Source organism: Pongo abelii, chromosome Y (genome assembly GCF_028885655.2).
Source record: "Pongo abelii isolate AG06213 chromosome Y, NHGRI_mPonAbe1-v2.0_pri, whole genome shotgun sequence".
Lineage (NCBI taxonomy): Eukaryota > Metazoa > Chordata > Mammalia > Primates > Hominidae > Pongo > Pongo abelii.
The window spans coordinates 45776-67139 of NC_072009.2; the positions used below are offsets into that span (position 1 = coordinate 45776).

At 52.9% G+C, this 21364-nt stretch overlaps 1 protein-coding gene across 7 annotated transcripts; it reads left to right on the forward strand.

Annotated features, from left to right (window-relative positions):
- Nucleotides 1–426: 426 nt before the first annotated feature.
- Nucleotides 427–21308, forward strand: LOC112131480 (PI-PLC X domain-containing protein 1). Of its 7 annotated transcripts, XM_054545317.2 has the most exons (8): nt 2612–2633; nt 3512–3659; nt 7875–8011; nt 10002–10130; nt 10734–10889; nt 12250–12433; nt 16118–16413; nt 21215–21308. In XM_054545317.2, the coding sequence occupies exons 2-7, from the start codon at nt 3533–3535 to the stop codon at nt 16354–16356; spliced, it is 972 nt and encodes a 323-aa protein (XP_054401292.1). In that variant the 5' UTR covers nt 2612–2633; nt 3512–3532; the 3' UTR covers nt 16357–16413; nt 21215–21308. The 7 variants fall into 7 exon arrangements, with proteins under 7 accessions (XP_054401293.1, XP_054401294.1, XP_054401291.1 ...); XM_054545318.2 differs by lacking the exons at nt 2612–2633; nt 21215–21308 and adding an exon at nt 427–714 and having other exon boundaries at nt 16118–19617; XM_054545319.1 differs by lacking the exons at nt 2612–2633; nt 21215–21308 and adding an exon at nt 2539–2605 and having other exon boundaries at nt 16118–19617.
- The last annotated feature ends 56 nt before the right edge of the window (nt 21309–21364 follow it).

The following is a 21364-nucleotide window of genomic DNA, read 5'->3' on the forward strand; positions in this document are numbered from 1 at the left end:
CGTGCAGGCGGAGGGGAGGGTCCGTGCAGGGGGAGAGGGGGCCGTGCAGGGGAAGGGGGACCGTGCAGGGGGAGGGGGGCCGTGCAGGGGGAAGGGGGGGCCGTGCAGGCGGAGGCGGGGGCCGTGCAGGGGGAGGGGGGCCGTGCAGGGGGAAGGGGGGGCCGTGCAGGCGGAGGGGGGGCATAGAGGGGGAGGGGGTTCGTGCAGGGGGAGGGGAAGCCGTCCTGCGCCTTTTCCAGCTGGCTGCAGAGAAGGGGCCAGCTCCCTCCTGGGGACCCGGAGCCGCGGTACAGGTGTGATTGCTTCTCTTGGAGGAGGCTGAGCTGACATCCCCGGGGCTGATAAAGAATGGGCTCCTCCTCCTGGGCCCAGCCGGCTCCTGGGACCCTCCGTCCGTCCCGCCCTCCCAGTCCCGGCAGCAGGGAAGACTTGAGCTCATCTAGCTGGTGTTGGCTTAGGGTCTGGGAGGAAGGGCTTCTGGGAAGATGTAAATAAGAACAAAATCTGCAGCCACCTGGGAAGACTGGCCTCAGTGTGGAAGAGAAGGCAGCAGGGTTATTACAGAACCTCGTGAAACCAACGCGGGCAGCCGCCAGGAGCTGCAGACCCAGAGGATCTCCTCCTTTCTTGCGGCCCAAGGAGACCAGGGCCTTTCATTCTGGGCTCAAGATCAACAATTCGAATTCCGAACTCCCCCTGCGTGTGGGGCTCAAGGTGGGTTTGCAGTTTGGAGTTTGCTGAAGTTTGTCTCCTCTTCTCCAGGAGGCCGGGGCTTCTTCCCTTCCTCTGTGTCCCATTTCTTTTTTTTTTTGAGACAGAGTCTCACTCTGTCACCCAGGCTGGAGTGCGGTGGTGTGATCTTGGCTCACTACAGACCCCGCCTCCCGGGTTCAAGCGATTCTCGTGCCTCAGCCTCCTGAGTAGCTGGGATTACAGGCGTGCGCTACCACGGCTGGCTACTTTTAATACTTATAGTAGAAATGGGGGTTTCACCATGTTGGCCAGGCTGGTCTCGAACCCCTGAGCTCTGGTGATCCACCCGCCTCAGCCTCCCAAAGTGATGGGATTACAGGCGTGAGCCACGGTGCCCGGCCCCTCAGGAAACATTCCTCAGAAGTGAAACTGTCAACAGGCTGATTTCTGGGCTCAAGATCAACAATTCTAATTGATTTGATTAAATCTAATGATTTTAATCTAATCAATTTTAATCTAAATGATTAAAAATCTTAAATACATTGCCGGGCGTGGTGGCGGACGCCTGTAATCGCAGCTACTCTGGAGGCTGAGGCAGGAAAATTGCTTGAACCTGGGAGGCGGAGGTTGCAGTGAGCCGAGATCGCATCATTGCACTCCAGCCTAGGTAACAAGAGTGAAATTCTGTCTTTAAAAAAAAAAAAAAAAGTACATACAGCTGGGCACTGTGGCTCACGCCTGTAATCCCAGCACTTTGGGAGGCCGAGGCGGGCGGATCACCTGAGGTCAGGAGTTCAAGACTAGCCTGACCAACATAGTGAAACCCCGTCTCTACCAAAAATACAAAAATTAGCGAGGTGTGGTGATGGGCACCTGTAATCCCAGCTACTCTGGAGGCTGAGGCAGGAGAATCGCTTGAACCCGGGAGGCGGAGGTTGCAGTGAGCCGAGATCGCGCCATTGCACTCCAGCCTGGGCAACGAGAACGAAACTCTGTCAAAACAAAACAAAACAAAACAACCAACCAAAAAAGTTATATACAGTTCAGAGGCAGAGAAAGAATTTACAAGTTGTCTAAAATGCAGTTATAAAAAGGGTCTCTTCCCTTATTTTCAACAGTATATTATATATATGTATACTGATATATGCATATATACTGTTGTTTATATGTATATGTTATATATGTATATATTATATATGTATATGTTATATATGTATATATTATATATGTATATATTATATGTATATATGTTATATAGGTGTATATTATGTGAGTATATATGTATATATTCTGTTATATATATGTGTGTGTGTGTGTGTGTATATATATATATAAATTTTTTTTTTTTTTGAGGTAGAGTATTGCTCTGTCGCCCAGGCTGTAGTGCAGTGGTGATACGGCTCCGATGAGTGGAGGAACACCAGGTTCTTCCTCTCGAGTCGAATTAAATAAGGCGACACGGACACACGTGGAGTGCTTTTAAGGAGCGGAGAGTTTAATAGGCAAGAAGGGAGGGCGGGGCGGTGGCTCACTCCTGTAATCCCAGCACCGCGGAGGTTGCGGTGAGCCGAGATCGCGCCATTTCACTGCAGCCTAGGCAACAAGAGCGAAACTCTGTCTCAAAACAACAACAACAACAACAAACAAACCGAAAGAAGTGGCTCCCGAGGACTGAGACAGAGGGACGGGGGCTCCAAACCCCAGGTGGGAGACCAGCCAGTGTTACGCGGTGCCTGGAGGAGGCCTGACTGATTTGCATAGCGGTCAGGGGATTGGTCTGACCAGGCCTGTCATTCACGGAGCCCGCGAAAAACCTGGCCCGCCCACCCCAGCTGCGTAATATGCAAATGCAAGGCGCCATGATGTTCCACACGCCCGGGGGTAGTGGGGGCGGCCATGATGTCAGGCCCAGGTGGGGGCGGCCGTGGTGTCAGGCGCAGGTGGGGGCGGCCGTGGTGTCAGGAGCAGGTGGGGGCGGCCGTGATGTCAGGCCCAGGTGGGGGCGGCCGTGATGTCAGGAGCAGGTGGGGGCGGCCGTGGTGTCAGGCCCAGGTGGGGGCGGCCGTGATGTCAGGAGCAGGTGGGGGCGGCCGTGGTGTCAGGCGCAGGTGGGGGCGGCCGTGGTGTCAGGCCCAGGTGGGGGCGGCCGTGGTGTCAGGCGCAGGTGGGGGCGGCCGTGGTGTCAGGCGCAGGTGGGGGCGGCCGTGGTGTCAGGAGCAGGTGGGGGCGGCCGTGATGTCAGGAGCAGGTGGGGGCGGCCGTGGTGTCAGGCCCAGGTGGGGGCGGCCGTGATGTCAGGCGCAGGTGGGGGCGGCCGTGGTGTCAGGCGCAGGTGGGGGCGGCCGTGGTGTCAGGCGCAGGTGGAGGCGAGGGCAAGAAGGCAACGGTGGGAATCGCCATGTAGGCTGGACCCAGCTAAGGGCTCGCATTTGCATATTAAAGGTTGCCAAGCCGGGTCTAAGAGCAAGGGCTTTCACGCTACACAAGAAACAGTTCTTGGAGCTGCAAAAAAAGCTTCCAAGGACCCCTTTTCCTCTCTCTCTCTTTTTTTTTTTTTTTTTTGAGATGGAGTTTCACTCTTGTTGCCCAGGCTGGAGTGCAGTGGCGGGATCTCGGCTCACCACAACCTCCGCCTCCCCGGTGCAAGCGATTCTCCTGCCTCAGCCTCCCGAGTAGCTGGGATTACAGGTGCCCTAACCACCATGCCCAGCTAATTTTTGTATTTTTAGTAGAGATGGGGTTTTGCCAAATTGGCCAGGCTGGCCGAACTCCTGACCCGAAGTCACCATAAAAAACCTCTTTTCCTCTTCTTCCTCAGGTTGCCCAGGGCTCACCTCTGATGGGCGGGCAGGTGAGCGCTTCCAACAGCTTCTCGAGGCTGCGCTGCAGAAATGCCAACGAGGACTGGATGTCGGCACTGTGTCCTCGGCTCTGGGATGTGCCCCTCCACCACCTCTCCATCCCAGGTGAGGGTGGGGTGGGGTGGGACGGGGGCCGTTGCCTCTATCCCAGGTGAGGGCGGGGTGGGGCGGGAGCTGTCGCGTCTGCATTCCCCAGTGGGGACGCTGGCTGTAGGAGCAATCCTGGGTGTAGGGAAATCCTAGAAAGCACACTGATGTGGACACACACAGTGCACACGTGTGTGCATACACATATGTACATAGTCATGGACAGGCACAGACGTGCACACACATGCACACGTGCACACGTACACACAGGCGTATATGCACACATGCACACAGGTACACGTATACACACATGCACACACATGCACATATGCACACGTACGCATGTGCATACTGTGTTGGTCTGTTCTCACGCCGCTAACAAAGACGTACCCGAGACTGCGTAATTTATAAAAGAAAGAGATTTAATGGACTCACAGGTCCACCTGGCTGGGGAGGCCTCACAATCAGGGCAGAAGGGGAATAAGGAGTGAAGTCACGTGTTACATGGTGGCAGGCAAGAGAGCGTGTGCCGGAGAACTGCCCTTTGTAAAACCATCAGCTCTCGTGAGACTTATTCATGATCACGAGAACAGCATGGGAAAGACCTGCCCTGTGATTCGGTGACCTCCCACCAGGTCCCTCACATGACACATGGGAATTATGGGAGCTACAATTCAAGATGAGATTTGGGTGGGGACACAGACGAGCCATATCACATACAGAGGTGCACATAGGTACACATGCAGGCACACACACATACATATACACACATGCACACACACAAATACATGCACACATGTACATCCCCACACATGCACATGGAAGCATACATGCACACACGCACATAGATGTACACACATGCAGGCACACGTATACATGGATGTAGGCACATACTCATGAACACATGTATATATGCACATAGGCTCATACATACACATGGATGCATACATACATGCACATGTGCGGATGTGCACACATATGCACATGCACACACCTGTACACATACACATGCACAAATGTATACATATTTGCACCTATGCACACATATACACATGGAGATATGTGCACGTGTACACATGCACAGACACAAGCACACGTGTACACTTGCACCTATGCACACAGACACGTGTACACACGTACATGCATGCACATACACATGCACCCATGTATACACACATTTGCACCTGTGTACATAGACATACATGCACATATACACACATGTACACATGTACATACGTGTACGCTGGCACACATGCACATGCACACGTGTGTACACACATACGTGCACACGGGAGCACATGCACACGTGCACGGGCACACACCTGCACACATACACACATGTCCATGCACACAGGAACACAGGCACACACGTTTAAACACAGGCATACACACGCACACATATATAGTCATGCTGACACACATACACATGCACACAGATACATATTGTCAACCTAAAGAAAGAAACTTAGACAAAATTAATATGAGTAGGGGCTTTCCTTGAGCCACATTTGAGGACTGCAGCCCAGGAAACCCTCCAACTCGCCTTAGGAAGTGGCTGTGGAGAACAACGTCGAGACAGGAGCTTCTAACGAGAAAACACATCAGGAGAGGGGATGATGATGAAAGCTGTTTTTCAGGAATTCGTGTGGGTTGCAGAAGTGGCATTGAGCACTGATCGCGTTCTTCCTTGAAATGTAGGGAATGAGTTATGGTGCCCCAGTGTGACATCCTGAGGTTAATTTTTTTTTTTTGAGAAAGAGTTTTGCTCTTGTAGCCCAGGCTGGAGTGCAATGGGTCCATCTCGGCTCATTGCAACCTCTGCCTCCCGGGTTCAAGCGATTCTCCTGCCTCAGCCTCCCGAGTAGCTGGGATTACAGGCACGCTCCACTATGCCTGGCTGATTTTTGTATTTTTAGTAGAGATGGGGTTTCTCCATGTTAGTCAGGCTGGTCTCGAACTCCCTACCTCAGGCGATCTGCCCGCCTCGGCCTCCCAAAGTGCTGGCATTGCAGACATGAGCTACTGCACCTGATGTCTTAAGTTAATTTGTAGAGATGCGGGGCATCCGTCAGTCTAGAGCTGACCTAGTAAGTAGCTTCCAGGGGTGATACTGTAACAGGAGCAGCCGCAGACAAAACTCCTCAGACACCAGATTAAAGAAGGAAGAGGTTTCTTTGGCCGGGAGCGTCGGCATACTCGCATCTTAAGAGCCGAGCTCCCTGAAAAAGAAATTCTTGGCCTTTGTAAAGGCTTACAACTCTAAGGGGTCCACGTGAAAGGGTCGTGATAAATCGAGCAAGTGTGGGGAACGTGACTGGGGGCTACATGCATCAGATAACAGAACAAAGTTTTGTAATGCTTTTTCATACAATGTCTGGCATTTACAGATAACATAAGTGGTTTAGGTCAGGGGTTAATGTTATTATTGTTTTAACTCCTAGGGCCGGGTGGTGGTGCCAAGGTTGTCTGGCTATTTATCTTCTGTTTCTTTCCAACTTTTTGCTTTCTCCTGTCTTATAAACTAGGCAGGGTGGGGGCAGGAGGGCAGCAGGAGAAGTACTGGTCTCCTTCCGTAATACCTTAGCTCAAGATTGGGGGAGCAGGTGACTGTGGCTTCATTCCAATGCCTCTCTGGGTCTGGGGACTTAAAGGGGGTCCACGTTCCTCAGAGGATGTAAAGGGGCTTCACGTTCCTCAGAGGATTGAAAGGAGGCCCAGAGTCCTCAGGGGATTTAAAGGAGGAAGGCCGGGCGTGGTGGCTCACGCACGCCTATAATCCCAGCACTTTGGGAAGCCAAGGCAGGAGGATCGCTTGAGTTTAGGAGTTTGAGAGCAGCCTGGGCAACATAGTGAGGCCCCATCTCTGCAAATATACATATGTACATACACACAGACACACACACATTTATATATAAATTATAAATATACATATTTATATTTGAAAATATATAAATGTATAATATAAAAATACATATTTATATAGTATATATTATATATTATATATTATATATAATATATTTATATATTATATATAACATATAAATATATTTATACATTATATATTATATATAATGTATAAATATATTTATATATTATGTATTATAAATATATAATATAAAAATATATATTATACTTATATAAATACATATAATATATACAAATATATTTATATATGTATAAATACATATTTATGCAAATAAGCATTTATGTAAATATATACTATATATTTACATATATTTACATATAAATATATACATATATTTATATGTAAATATATGTCATATATATCTTAAATATATATTTATATATATATAAAACTACATGTCATAGGCAGGAAATGCAAACATCAGCCATCAGTCAGACTCCACAAAGGTCTGTATTTCTTGCAGCTACCGTAACAAGTGACCACACGTCAGGAGGCAGCAAAGAACAGAAATTTACTCTCTCCTAGTTCTAGACACAGAAATCTGAAATCAAGATATAGGCAGGACCACATGTCCTCCTGAGGCTCTAGGGGAGGGTCCTTCCTGCCTCTCCCAGCTCCTGGGGGCTCCAGGCGTCCCTTGGTTTGTGGCCACATCACTCCAGTCTCTGCCTCCGTCTTCACGTGGCCTTCTCCTCTGGGTCTGTGTCTCCTAAGGACACCTGTCATTGCATTTAGGGCCCACCACAAAGCCAAGGTGATTTCATCTTGAGCATTTTGAGAGCATGTGTAAAGACCCTATTTCCAAACAGGATCCCATTCACAGGTTCTGGGTGGGGGGTTAGGACTTGAACAGCTCTTTTGGGGATCACTAGTCAAGTCATTGAAATTGTATTCAGTTCCTTCTAGAGGCTCTAGAGTGGGGGATCCTTCCAGCCTCTCCCAGCTCCTGGGGGCTCCAGGCATCCCTGGGCTTGTGGCCGCATCACTCCAGTCTCTGCCTCCGTCTCCACGAGGCCTTCTCCTCTGTGTCTGTGTCTCCTCCTCTTGTCTCTTAGATGGACCCCCCTGTCACTGGATTTGGGGGCCCGCCCTACTCCAGGATGATCTCATTTCAACTTAATGATATCTGCAGAGACCGTGTTTCAACACGGGTCCTGTTCCCAGGTTCCGGGGACGTGAGTTTTGGGGGTCAGCTTCCACCCCTCCCGCCATGCCTGTGCCTGTGCTGTAGGCGGGCTACGGAGAGACTCACAGCAGGTGGCGGGGACGGACTGATGGTGACATGTGCGCGTGTGCTTTGCTCTCAGGGAGCCACGACACGATGACCTACTGCCTGAACAAGAAGTCCCCCATTTCGCACGAGGAGTCCCGGCTGCTGCAGCTGCTGAACAAGGCCTTCCCCTGCATCACGCGCCCCGTCGTGCTGAAATGGTCCGTCACCCAGGTAGGGTCCGCGCCCCCTGATGGTGACCTGGCCCGTCACCCAGGTGGGGTCTGCGCCTCGTGCTGCTGACGTGGCCCGTCACCCAGGTGGGGTCTGAGTGGTGCCCTGTGGCCTCAGGAGGCAGACGGCGACTTCAGCTTTGCAGCACAACACAGTTCCTATCCCAGCCACGGACACGGGATTAAAAACAAAACCTGCTGCGCACCCAGACCCCCCTCCCCAAAGGCGGAAGAGAGGGGAACAGTGTTTTTATTTATTTATGTTTTATTTTTTGAGACAGAGTCTCACTCTTCTTGCCCAGGCTGGAGTGCAGTGGCGTGATCTCGGCTCACTGCGACCTCCGCTGCCGGGTTCAAGCGATTTTCCTGCCTCATCTTCCTAAGTCCCTGGGTCTACAGCCGCTCACCACCACGCCTGGCTAATTTTTTGTATTTTTAGTAGAGACGGGGTTTCACCATGTTAGTCAGGATGGTCTCGGTCTCCTGACCTCATGATCCGCCCGCCCTGGCCTCTCAAAGTCCTGGGATTACAGGCATGAGCCACCGCACCCAGCCCAGCATTTTATTAAATGGCATAAACTTAATGCCGTGAGCATCGCAGGCCGCCACTGAGAGCTGCAGAGGGAGAGGGTTTTGCCCTGTTGCATCGCACAAGAGACAACCCCTTTCTTTTTCTTTTTTTTTTTTTGAGACGGAGTCTCGCTCTGTCGCCCAGGCTGGAGTGCAGTGGTGCGATCTCGGCTCACTGCAAGCTCCGCCTCCCCGGGTTGACGCCATTCTCCTGCCTCAGCCTCCTGAGTAGCTGGGATTACAGGCACCTGCCACCACGCCCGGCTAATTTTTTGTATTTTTAGTAGAGATGGGGTTTCACCATGTTGGCCAGGATGGTCTCGATCTCCTGACCTCAAATGATCCACCCACCTCGACTTCCCAAAGTGCTGGGATTACAGGTGTGAGCCACCGCACCCGGCCTGCTTTTATTTTTTTTTGAGATAGGGCCTTGTTCTGTTGTCCAGGCTGGAGTGCAGTGGTGCAATCGGACCTCAGTGCAGCCTCCACCTTCCAGGTTCAAGCGATCCTCCTGCCTCAGCCTCCTGAGTAGCTGGGATTACGGGCACGTGCCACCATGCCTGGCTAGGTTTCTTTAATTTTCAATTTTTTTTTTGTAAAGATGGGGTTTTGCTCTGTTACTCAGGCTCATCTGCAACTCCTGACATCAGGTGATCCTCCTATCTCGGCCTCCCAAAGTGCTGGGATTCCAGACGTGAGCCATGGCACCCAGCCAATTTTGGCTTTTTAAATTAATATTTTGTGTAGAGGGTATAGCACCTTCACCTTTTCATGGTAATAATTTTGCCCTTCCTGGCCAGCGGTGGTGGCTCATGTCTCTGATCCCAGCACTTGGGGAGGCCGAGGCAGGCAGATCACCTGAGGTCAGGAGTTGGAGACCATCCTGGCCAACATAGTGAAACCCTGTTTCTACAAAAAATACAAAAATTAGCTGGGCACGGTGGCTCACGTCTGTCATCCCAGCACTTTGGGAGGCCGAGGGGGGTGGATCACGAGGTCAGGAGATCGAGACCATCCTGGCTAACATGGTGAAACCCCATCTCTACTAAAAATACAAAACAAAATTAGCCGGGCATGGTGGTGGGCACCTGTGGTCCCAGCTACTCGTGAGGCTGAGGCAGGAGAATGGTGTGAACCTGGGAGGCAGAGGTTGCAGTGAGCCAAGATTGCATCAGCCTGGGTGACAGAGCGAGACTCCGTCTCAAAAAAAAAAAGAAAGAGGCCAGGTCCCTGGAGATCAGGTTTTCCAAATGCAGGTCCCCGTGGCTGCAGAGCTCCCAGCACATACAACAGCTGTTGTTACGACATCCACGTCCCGGTGTACAGCAGGACGTGTGGCTGGGCTAACCCCGCAGCCTGTTCCTGAGCCCCCCAGACGCGGCGCTCAGCCAGGCAGACAGGACAGCAGCCTCTGTCCACAGGCGCTGGACGTCACGGAGCAGCTGGACGCCGGGGTGCGGTACCTGGACCTGCGGATCGCTCACATGCTGGAGGGCTCGGAGAAGAACCTGCACTTTGTCCATATGGTGTACACAACGGCGCTGGTGGAGGTGCGGCCGGGCTGAGGTGGGATGCAAGGGGGACAGCGGGAGGTGGCCGGGTGCTGGTGCAGGTGTGGCCGGGCTGAGGTGGGACTCAAGGGAGAGAGTGGGAGGTGGCCAAGTTCTCGTGCGGATGAAACGGCCACGTGCGATCTGGACAGGAGACACCCAGCCTTTAATGGGATGGTAACGTCACCCGTACACCAGACAGGAGATGCTGACCCCGGCAATCTGTTACGGGAATTTCTTTTTTGTTTGTTTGTTTGTTTTTTTTTTGGAGATGGAGTCTCGCTCTGTCGCCCAGGCTGGAATGCAATGGTGCAATCTCAGCTCACTGCAACCTCCGCCTCCCGGGTTCAAGCGATTCTCCTGCCTCAGCCTCCCGAATAGCTGGGATTACAGGTGCCCGCCATCACACCCGGCTAATTTTTGTATTTTTAGTAGAGACGGGGTTTCGCCATGTTGGCCAGGCTGGTCTTGAACTCCTGACCTCAGGTGATCCGCCCACCTCGGCCTCCCAAAGTGCTGGGATGACAGGCGTGAGCCGCAACACCCGGCCTTCCCTGTGTTGTTGGAGTTGTGTAGGACTCAGCCCCGCACCCCCCTCCCCAGGACACGCTCACGGAAATCTCGGAGTGGCTGGAGCAGCACCCGCGCGAGGTGGTCATCCTGGCCTGCAGGAACTTCGAGGGGCTGAGCGAGGACCTGCACGAGTACCTGGTCGCCTGTATCAAGAACATCTTCGGGGACATGCTGTGTCCTCGTGGGGTGAGGAGGGGAAGGATATCCCGTCTCTCCCGGGGCAGGGGCATCGTCAGCCTGAGACTCCGTTTGCTGTACCCTGGGTGTGGGTGCTGCCATGATTCCTGTAGCAGGTGAAGCCGTCAAACAGGGGCTGCCTGCTCTCCCGCAGTGTGGGGGGCCCTGGCTGACCTGGCGGGGCGGCTCTTGGTGAGATCTGCTTCCCGTGATGGGTTTAGAAATGTGTGCAGTGTCAGCAGGGTGCGGTAGCTCATGCCTGTCATCCCAGCACTTTGGGAGGTGGAGGCGGGCGGATCACGAGCTCAGGAGATCGAGACCAACCTGGCCAACATGGTGAAACCTGTCTCTACTAAAAATACAACAATTAGGCTGTGTGCGGTGGCTCACGCCTGTAATCCCAGCACTTTGGGAGGCCAAGACGGGCGGATCACGAGGTCAGGAGATCGAGACCATCCTGGCTAACACGGTGAAACCCCATCTCTACTAAAACAAAATACAAAAAATTAGCTGGGCGCGGTGGTGGGCGCCTGTAGTCCCAGCTACTCGGGAGGCTGAGGCAGGAGAATGGTGTGAACCCGGGAGGCGGAGGTTGCAGTGAGCGAGATCGCGCCACTGCACTCCAGCCTGGGAGACAGAGCGAGATCTGTCTTAAAAAAAATAAATAAATATAAATAAATAAAAATAGAGACAGGGTCACCCTATGCAGCCCAGGCTCGAATTCCTGGCCTCAAGCGATCCTCCCACCGTGTCCTTCCAAAGTACTGGGATTACAGGCATGAGCCACTGCACCTGGCCATACTTTATTTATTTATTTATTAGAGAGGGAGTCTCGCTCTGTCTCCCAGGCTGGAGTGCAATAGCGAAACCTCAGCTCACTGCAACCTCCGCCTCCCAGGTTCAAACGATTCTCCTACCTCAGCCTTCCGAGTAGCCAGGATGACAGGTGCGCACCACCACGCCCGGCTAATTTTTGTATTTTCAGTAGAGACGGAGTTTCACCATGTTGGCCAGGCTGGTCTTGAACTCCTGACCTCAGGTGATCCGACCGCCTCTGCCTCCCAAAGTACTGGGAGTACAGGAGTGACCTGCCGTGCCCGGCTAATTTTTGTATTTTTAGTAGAGACGGGGTTTCACCATGTTGCCCAGGCTGGTGTCAAACTCCTGACTTCAGGTGATCCACCTGCCTCAGCCTCCCAGAGTGCTGGGATGACAGGTGTGAGCCACCGCGCCCAGCCAGAATTTCATTTTTGGTTTATACTCATGTGTTGCACCGTGTCCCGAATTCCCGGCCTTCCTCTCTCCCAGGTGCCCCCCGTGTCCCCGGCTCTCCTCTCTCCCCTGCACCCCTTAACTCTGGCCTTTGCAGGAGGTGCCGACGCTGCGGCAGCTGTGGTCCCGGGGCCAGCAGGTCATCGTCTCCTATGAGGACGAGAGCTCCTTGGGCCGGCACCACGAGCTGTGGCCAGGAGTCCCCTACTGGTGGGGAAACAGGGTGAAGACCGAGGCCCTCATCCGATACCTGGAGACCATGAAGAGCTGCGGCCGCCCAGGTACCAGGTCGCCCCTCATGGGGGTGGATCCCACACAGCCTCCCGTGACGCCTGCGGCAGGCCGGGTCCACATGGACTTGCCTTCACTTTTACGTGAAAACAATTTAAAAGGAATGCATGAGCCAGGCGTGGTTAACCCTGCACCTGTCATCCCAGCACTTTGGGAGGCCGAGGCGGGCAGATCACCTGAGGTTGGGAGTTTGAGACCAGCCTGACCAACATAGTGAGACCCCATCTTTACTACAAATAAAATTTAGCAGCCGGGCGCAGTAGTTCATGCCTGTAATCCCAGCACTTTGGGAGGCTGAGGCGGGCCAATCACCTGAGGTCGGGAGTTTGAGACCAGCCTGGGCAACATAGTGAGACCCCATCTTTACTACAAATAAAATTTAGCGGCCAGGCGCAGTGGTTCATGCCTGTCATCCTAGCACTTTGGGAGGCCGAGGTGGGTGGATCACCTGAGGTCAGGAGTTGGACACCAGCCTGGCCAACATGGTGAAACCTCTTCTCTAGTAAAAATACAAAAATTAGCGGGCACAGGCCGGGCGCGGTGGCTCATGCCTGTAATCCCAGCACTTTGGGAGGCCGAGGCGGGCGGATCACTTGAGGTCAGGAGATCGAGACCATCCTGGCTAACACGGTGAAACCCCGTCTCTACTAAAAGTACAAAACAAAATTAGCCGGGCGTGGTGGCGGGCACCTGTAGTCCCAGCTCCTTGGGAGGCTGAGGTAGGAGAATGGTGTGAACCCGGGAGGCGGAGCTTGCAGTGAGCTGAGATTGCACCACTGAACTCCAGCCTGGGCGACAGAGCAGAACTCTGTCTCAAAAAAAAAAAAAATTAGGCACCTGTAATCCCATCTACTCGGGAGGCTGAGGCAGGAGACATGCTGGAATCCAGGAGGTGGAGGTTGCCATGATTGCACCACTGCACTCCAGCCTGGGCAACAAGAGCAAGACTCCATCTCAAAACAAAAGAAAAAAGAGAAAAATTAGCCAGGCATGGTGATGCACGCCTGTAATCCCAGCTACTCGGGAAGCTGAGGCAGGGGAATCGCTTGAACCAGGGAGGTGGAGCCTGCAGTTAGCCGAGAAGCACCAGTGTACTCCAGCCTGGGCGACAGAGCGAGACTGTGTCTCAAAACAAGACAAAATCAAACTTCTGGGGTCAAGCGATCTGCTTGAACCACCATTCCTAGCCGAGTTGTGCAATTTAAAATCGTGAATTTCGGGGCAGTGGCTCACACCTGTAATCCCAGCACTTTGGGAGGCCGAGGCAGATGGATCACTTGAGATCAGGAGTTTGCGACCAGTCTGGCGAAACCCCATCTCTAGTAAAAATACAAAAGAAAAAAATTTAGCTGGGCGTGGTTGTGTGCACCTGTAATCCCAGCTCCTCGGGAGGCTGAGGCAGGAGAATTGCTTGAACCTGGGGGGTGGAGGCTGCAGTGAACCGAGATCGCGCCACTGCACTCCAGCCCGGGCGACAGAGCGAGACTCCATCTTGGAAAAAAAAAAGGTAACTTTATTGTATGTGAATTTCACCACAATTTTTGTAAAAACCCACTGAGTGGCTGTGAGGTGCAGGCAGCATCGGCAGCCACTGCCCCGTGTCCTCCGGAGGCAGGAGCCTGAGGGAGGGAGGGAGGAAGGTCCTCCCCACGGGGATGGTGGCAGGTGGGGCCGTCTCGGTCCTGCAGCCTGGGGCTGGGTTCTCTCAAGGTGATTGTCACGGCCGCGAGGGCTGCATCCCACAGGGGCAGCGTAAAACCCAGTCACAGGCCGGGCAAAGAAGCAGGCTTTCGTCAACTTGTTCTCTCGCCCTCACACAGGAACGAGGTTAGAGACTTCAGAAATGTCTTTTTTTTTTTTTTTTTTTTTTGAGATGGAGTCTCGCTCTGTCACCCAGGCTGGAGTACAATGGCGCAATCTCGGCTCACGGCCACCTCCGCCTCCCGGGTTCAAGCCATTCTCCTGCCTCAGCCACCCGAGTAGCTTGGATTACAGGGATGCGCCACCACGCCTGGCTAATTTTTTTTGTATTTTTAGTAGAGACAGGGTTTCACCATGTTGGTCAGGCTGGTCTTGAACTGCTGACTTTGTGATCCACCCATCTTGGTCTCCCAAAGTGCTGGGATGACAGGCGTGAGCCACGGTGCTAGGCAGAAAATTTTGTTTGTTTGTGTGTTTGTTTTTTGAGACAGAGTTTTGCTCTTGTTGCCCAGGCTGGAGTGCAATGGTGCAATCTCGGCTCACCGCAACCTCCGCCTCCCGGGTTCAAGCGATTCTCCTGCCTCAGTCTCCCACCACGCCTGGCTAATTTTTTTTATTTTTAGTAGAGACGGGGTTTCTCCATGTTGGTCAGGCTGGTCTCGAACTCCCTACCTCAGGTGATCCACCTGCCTCAGCCTCCCAAAGTGCTGGGATTACAGGCGTGAGCCACCACACCCGGCATTTGTTTTTTTTTTTTTTTTTTGAGACAGAGTCTCGCTCTGTCACCCAGGCTGGAGTGCAGTGGCGCGATCTCGGCTCACTGCAACCTCCGCCTCCCGGGTTCAAGCGATTTCCCCTGCCTCAGCCTCCCGAGTAGCTGGGACTACAGGCATGCACTACCACGCTGAGCTAATTTTTGGATGTGTTTTTACTAGAGAAAGGGTTTCAGCGTGTTGGTCAGGCTGGTCTTGAACTCCTGACCTCAGATGACCCACTGGCCTCAACCTGCCAAAGTGCTGGGATGACAGGCATGAGCCACCGTGCCCAGCCTAGAAATACGTGTTAAAAACCACCGAGAGAACTTGGCCATAAACGTCTGTGGACTTTGCCGTCTCTGGCCGCGGAGTCAGTCCAGCTGGTCCACACAGGGGCACTGGAACGTCCCTCTGGGGGAGCTTCTTTGCAGACCGCATCCCTCTGCCCCCACAGAGATTCCAGCTCAGCAGATCTAGGTGGAGCCCCCAAATTTGCATTTGTAATTATTGCAGGGACCCCACTTTGAGAATCGCTGGTCAACGTCAACTCTCTCTATAAGCCTCATAAGAGATGGCACAGACTTAGTGCCTAAGACGACAGCATTCTTCCCTGTTTATCGCGTGGGGGATAAGAATGTAGACATCTTTGGGGCCATTATTCTGTGTCCCACATGGGGATTAGGATGTGGACGTCTTGGGGGTTGTTATTTTGTCTACCACACGGTGTTACGACGTGAGCATCTTTGAGGTTGGCCACCCACCCCATGTTTTTTTTTTTGGAGCGGGGGATGGAGTTTCGCTCTTGTCCCCCAGGCTGGAGTGCAGTGGCGTAATCTCGGCTCACCGCAGCCTCCGCCTCCCGGGTTCAAGTGATTCTCCTGCCTCAGCCTCCGGAGTAGCTGGGATTACAGGTGTGCACCACCACGCCAGGCTAATTTTGTATTTTTAGTAGAGGCAGGGTTTCTCCATGTTGGTCAGGCTGGTCTCCAACTCCCAACCTCAGGTGATCCGCCCGCCTCGACCTCCCGAAGTGCTGGGATTACAGGCGTGAGCCACCCACCACGCGTTATAACCAAAGTTCACCTGATTACCTTGTTGGACATGGTGCTTTCAACTCTTGATTCCTGAGATGTGAACCTCTAACAACGTGACTAGGAGGGATAAACAGACGGGTGAGGCCCGTGACCGTGTAACCTCTCCCCACCCTCACCGTTGCAGGAGGGTTGTTCGTGGCCGGCATCAACCTCACGGAGAACCTGCAGTACGTTCTGGCGCACCCGTCCGAGTCCCTGGAGAAGATGACGCTGCCCAACCTTCCGCGGCTGAGCGCGTGGGTCCGAGAGCAGCGCCCGGGGCCGGGTTCACGGTGCACCAACATCATCGCGGGGGACTTCATCGGCGCAGACAGCTTCGTCAGTGACGTCATCGCGCTCAACCAGAAGCTGCTGTGGTGCTGACGGGACCCTTGTGAAGTTCGGGACGCGGCGGCTGCAGTTTCACCCCCGACTTTCCAAGTATTGTGACTTTGTTTGGGCCAAATATTAGTGATCATAGGACCGATGATAATACGTTTTCTTTTTAATAGAGATGGGGTGGCCGGGCATGGTGACTCACGCCTGTCATCCCAGCACTTTGGGAGGTCGAGGGGGGTGGATCACGACGTCAGGAGTTCCAGACCATCCTGACCAACATGGTGAAACCCCGTCTTTACTAAAAGTACAAAAATTAGCTGGGTGTGTGGCGGGCGCCTGTAGTCCCAGCTACTCCGGAGGCTGAGGCAGAACTGCTTGAACCCAGGAGGTGGAGATTGCACAGAGCTGAGATCGTGCCATTGCACTCCAATCTGAGTGACAGACCGAGACTCCATCTCAAAAAAAAAAAAAAAAGCCAGGCGCAGTGACTCACGCCTGTCATCCCAGCACTTTGGGAGGTCGAGGGGGGTGGATCACGAGGTCAGGAGTTCGAGACCATCCTGACCAACATGGTGAAACCCCGTCTCTACTAAAAATACAAAAATTAGCTGGGTGTGGTGGCGGGCACCTGTAGTCCCAGTTACTCAGGAGGCTGAGGCAGGAGAATCGCTTGAACCCGGGAGGCGGAGGTTGCATTGAGCTGAGATCACGCCATTGTACTCCAGCCTGGATGACAGACAGAGACTCCATCTCAAAAAAAAAAAAAAGGATGAGGTCTATGTTGGCCAGGTTGGTCTTGAACTCCTGGCCTCAAGTGATCCTCCCACCTCAGCCTCCCAAAGTGCTGGGTTTCTCCGTGTTCATCAGGCTGGCCTCAAACTTCCGACCTCAGGTGATCCACCCACCTGGACCTCCCAAAGTGCTGGGATTACAGGCGTGAGCCACTGTGCCTGGCCGCCGATATTTCTTTAAATTATTTTTAGGGACAGGGTCTTGCTCTGTCATCCAGGCCGGAGGGCAGTGGTACCGTCATAGCTCACTGCAGCCTCAACCTCCTGGGCTCAAGTGATCCTCTCAGCTCAGCCTCCCGAGTAGCTGGGACTCCAGGGACACACCCCCACTCCCGGCTAATTTTTGTATTTTTGGTAGAGACGGGGTTTCACCACGTTGCACAGTCTAGTCTCAAATTCCTGGGCTCCAGTGATCCTCCCACTTTAGCATCCAAAGTAGCCAGGATCACAGGCATGCACCACTATGCCCAGGTAATTTTATTTTTTTGTAGAGACATGGTCTGGCTATGTTGTGCAGGGTGGTCTCAAACTCCTGGGCTCAACTGATCCTCCCACCTCAACCTCTGCCATAGCCAGGACCTCAGGTGTCAGCCACCACACCGAGCTAATTATTTTTTTTTGTAGAGATGGGGTCTGGCTCTTTTTCTCAGGCTGGTGTGTAGTAGGGGCACAGTCATAGGTCAGTGTAACCTTCAACGCCTGGGTTGAAGGAATCCTCCCGCCTCAGTTTCCCAAGTAACTGGGACTATAGGTGTACACCACCATGCTCAGCTAATTATTATTATTAGTAGTCGTAGAAGTATTATGTCTGAGATGGAGTCTCGCTCTGTCGCCCAGGCTGGAGTGCAGTGGCGCCATCTCGGCTCACTGCAAGCTCCGCCTCCCGGGTTCAAGCGATTCTCCTGCCTCAGCCTCCCGAGTAGCTGGGATGACAGGCACCCACCACCACGCCCGGCTAATTTTTGTATTTTTAGTAGAGATGGGGTTTCACCATGTTGCCCAGACTGATGTTGAACTCTTGATCTCAGGTGATCCATCCGCATTGGCCTCCCAAGGTGCTGGGATCACAGGTGTGAGCCACCATGCCCGGCCTCAAGCCAGTATTTCCCTGGCCCTAAATCATTCCTGGCTGAGTCCCAGCCCAATAGAGCCTGCCCCACAGCCCAGAGTCCAGCTGAAGTGTTCAAAACTTGTCAACCCTCAGCCGTTCCTCAGTCGTGTTGCCCCGTTCTGCGGAAGCCCCTTGAAGGCTGTGGCCTGGGCTGTTTCCTCGTTCATTCCTGCCTCCCGAGCCAAACCCAGGAATCCCCTTGTACCTCTGCGTGGTGTGGCAGCCTCTTCTCTCCGGAAGGGTCAGGAGTAATTTCTTCTTTCAGTGGCCTCTCTGTGCTAGTCCCAGTCACCTCCGTGAATTAAAGTCCTATAGGTACACGGGAGACCACCCCACGGAAGGTGCCCCTGGTCTGTGTGGGAGATTCACACACAGGTTTTCTGCACAGGTTTCTTTCTGCCTCTGAAGCGTGAACGGTCCTAGTTTCAGACACAGATCCTGCAAATACCTTTTTTTTTTTTTTGAGATGGATTTTCCCTCTTGTTGTTCAGGCTGGAGTGCAATGGCACGATCTCAGCTCACTGCAACCTCTGCCTCCCGGGTTCAAGTGATTCTCCTGCTTCAGCCTCCCGAGGAGCTGAGATTACAGGCACATGCCACCATGCCTGGTTAATTTTGTATTTTTATTTATTTTTGAGACGGAGTTTCGCTCTCGTTGCCGAAGCTGGAGTGTAGTGGTGTGATCTCGGCTCACTGCAACATCCACCTCCCGGGTTCCAGCAATTCTCCTGCCTCAGCCTCCTGAGTAGCTGGGATTACAGGCACCTGCCACCACGCCCGGCTAATTTTTAATATTTTTAGCAGAGACGGGGTTTCACCATGTTGGCCAGGCTGGTCTCAAACTGCTGACCTCAGGTGATCCGCCCACCTCGGCCTCCCAAAGTGCTGGGATGACAGGCATGAGCCATTGCGCCCGGCCTGTACCTCATTTTCTACATTCCACTTGTTGGAGCCGGTGGTTCAAGTTCCCAGCCAGCCAATGGATGCCAGCGCCATTTTTACTCCCCTTTCCCAAGCAAATCCTGCATTTCTTTGTCGAACGAGAGACATCAGTTTCTCAGGATGGTCCTCAAGAGGGTTATCAAGTCCACGTTGGAATAGGTTCTCTTTGGGACCTAATGACTCATTTTCCAAAAATCCGCTTCTACTTTTGGTACCCAGTTGCCACGGTGAAATGAAGGTGCCCCACATCCAGAAAGACGCACTCCTGCCACAACCGCGGCTACCTCAGCCCCACGGTTCTGCCGATCAGGGCCCGGGCAGGCCCCGCGGAGATGAAGGAAGAATTTGCAGGGAGCCTCCCTGACTTCCGTCTGCTGTGAATCCTTGTCTGTCAGGAGCGTATCCACAAAATCACCGAATTCATACAGATCGTTTAAATAAATGAACATCATTAAAGTCAAATATGTGTATGAATTTTACTACCACCAATGCAGCCAAGACACCTCTGGCGGCTTTCAGGATAGCAGGCTGGAGGCATCTTTAGAAAATGTTAATTCAGGAGGCCGGGCACGGTGGCTCACGCCTGTAATCCCAGCACTTTGGGAGGCCGAGGTGGGTGGATCACAAGGTCAAGAGTTCGAGACCAGCCTGGCCAACATGGTGAAAATACAAAAAATTACTAAATATACAAAAATATATAAAATAATATATAAATTATAAATATATAAATATATAAAAAATACTAAAAATATAAAAAATTAGCCAGGTGTGGTGGCGGGGGCCTGTAGTCCCAGCTACTCGGGAGGCTGAGGCAGGAAAATGGCGTGAACCCGGGAGGCGGAGGTTGCAGTGCGTCGAGATCGCGCCACTGCACTCCAGCCTGGCGACAGAGCGAAACTCCATGTCAAAAAAAAAAAAAGATTAATTCAGGCCGGGCACACACAGTGGCTCACACCTGTAATCCCAGCACTTTGGGAGGCCGAGTCGGGTGGATCACCTGAGGTCAGGAGTTCGAGACCAGCCTGACCGACATGGTGAAACCCCATCTCTACTAAAAATACAAAAAATTAGCCAGGCGTGGTGGCGGGCACCTGTAGTCCCAGCTACTCGGGAGGCTGAGGCAGGAGAATGGCGTGAACCCGGGAGGCAGAGCGGGCACTGAGCTGAGATTGCGCCACTGCACTCCAGCCTGGGCGACAGAGCGAGACTCCATCTCAAAAAGAAAAACAAACCAGACCATGATGTGTCACAGACCATCCGCTAAGAGATGCAGAGAGAGAAGTTCACCTGCGTGTGGCCAGGCTGTACAGCTGTTACACGCACATTAGCCGTCTCCATCCACGGGAAAACAAAATGCCTCGTACGTATTTTTTTTTTGAGACAGAATCTCGCTCTGTCGCCCAGGCTGGAGTGCAGTGGTGCGATCTCAGCTCACTGCAACCTCCGCCTCCCGAGTTCAAACAGTTCTCCTGCCTCAACCTCCCGAGTAGCTGGGATTACAGGCGCCTGCCACCACATCCGGTTAATTTTTGTTTTTTTAGTAAAGACGGGGTTTCACTATACTGGTCAGGCTGGTCTCGAACTCCTGACCTCAGGTAGATCCGCCCGCCTCAGCTCCCCAAAGTGCTGGGATTACAGGCGTGAGCCACCGCACCTGGCCTCACAACTTGATTTTTTTAAACCTCCATGACCTCAAAAAGGTACCCAGTGAATTAACTTTTTTTTTTTGACATGGAGTCTTGAACTGTTTCCCATGCTGGAATGCAATGGCAAGATCTCGGCTCACTGCAACCTCCGCCTCCTGGGTTCAAGCGATTTCCCCTGCCTCAGCCTCCTGAGTAGCTGGGATTACAGGCGCCTGCCATCACGCCCGGTTAATTTTTTGTATTTTCACCGTGTTAGCCAGGATGGTCTCGATCTCCTGACCTCGTGATCCACCCACCTCGGCCTCCCAAAGTGCTGGGATGACAAGCATGAGCCACCGCGCCCGGCCTCACGGTCAGGTTTGAAGCTGCTTCTTTAGTAAAACTATTTGCTTTCCCTTCTACTTTTGTGGAAGGGTTCTCTGTGCTGCTGGGAAACCTGATTTTTCGTCATTTCCCCGACACCACCATGGGAAACGAGACCATCTGTGAACACAGACAGCCGGGCGGAGGGGCCGTCGGTGCCCACCAGGGCCACGGCTCACGGCAGGTGCAGGAGGTACTGG

Coding starts and splice junctions, on each gene's coding strand:
- LOC112131480 (XM_054545318.2), top strand. CDS start 3,533: ATGGGCGGGCAGGTGAGCGCTTCCAACAGCTTCTCGAGGCTGCGCTGC. Junction 3,660..7,874: donor CCACCACCTCTCCATCCCAG/GTGAGGGTGGGG, acceptor CTTTGCTCTCAG/GGAGCCACGACACGATGACC. Junction 10,131..10,733: donor ACACAACGGCGCTGGTGGAG/GTGCGGCCGGGC, acceptor CCCCCTCCCCAG/GACACGCTCACGGAAATCTC.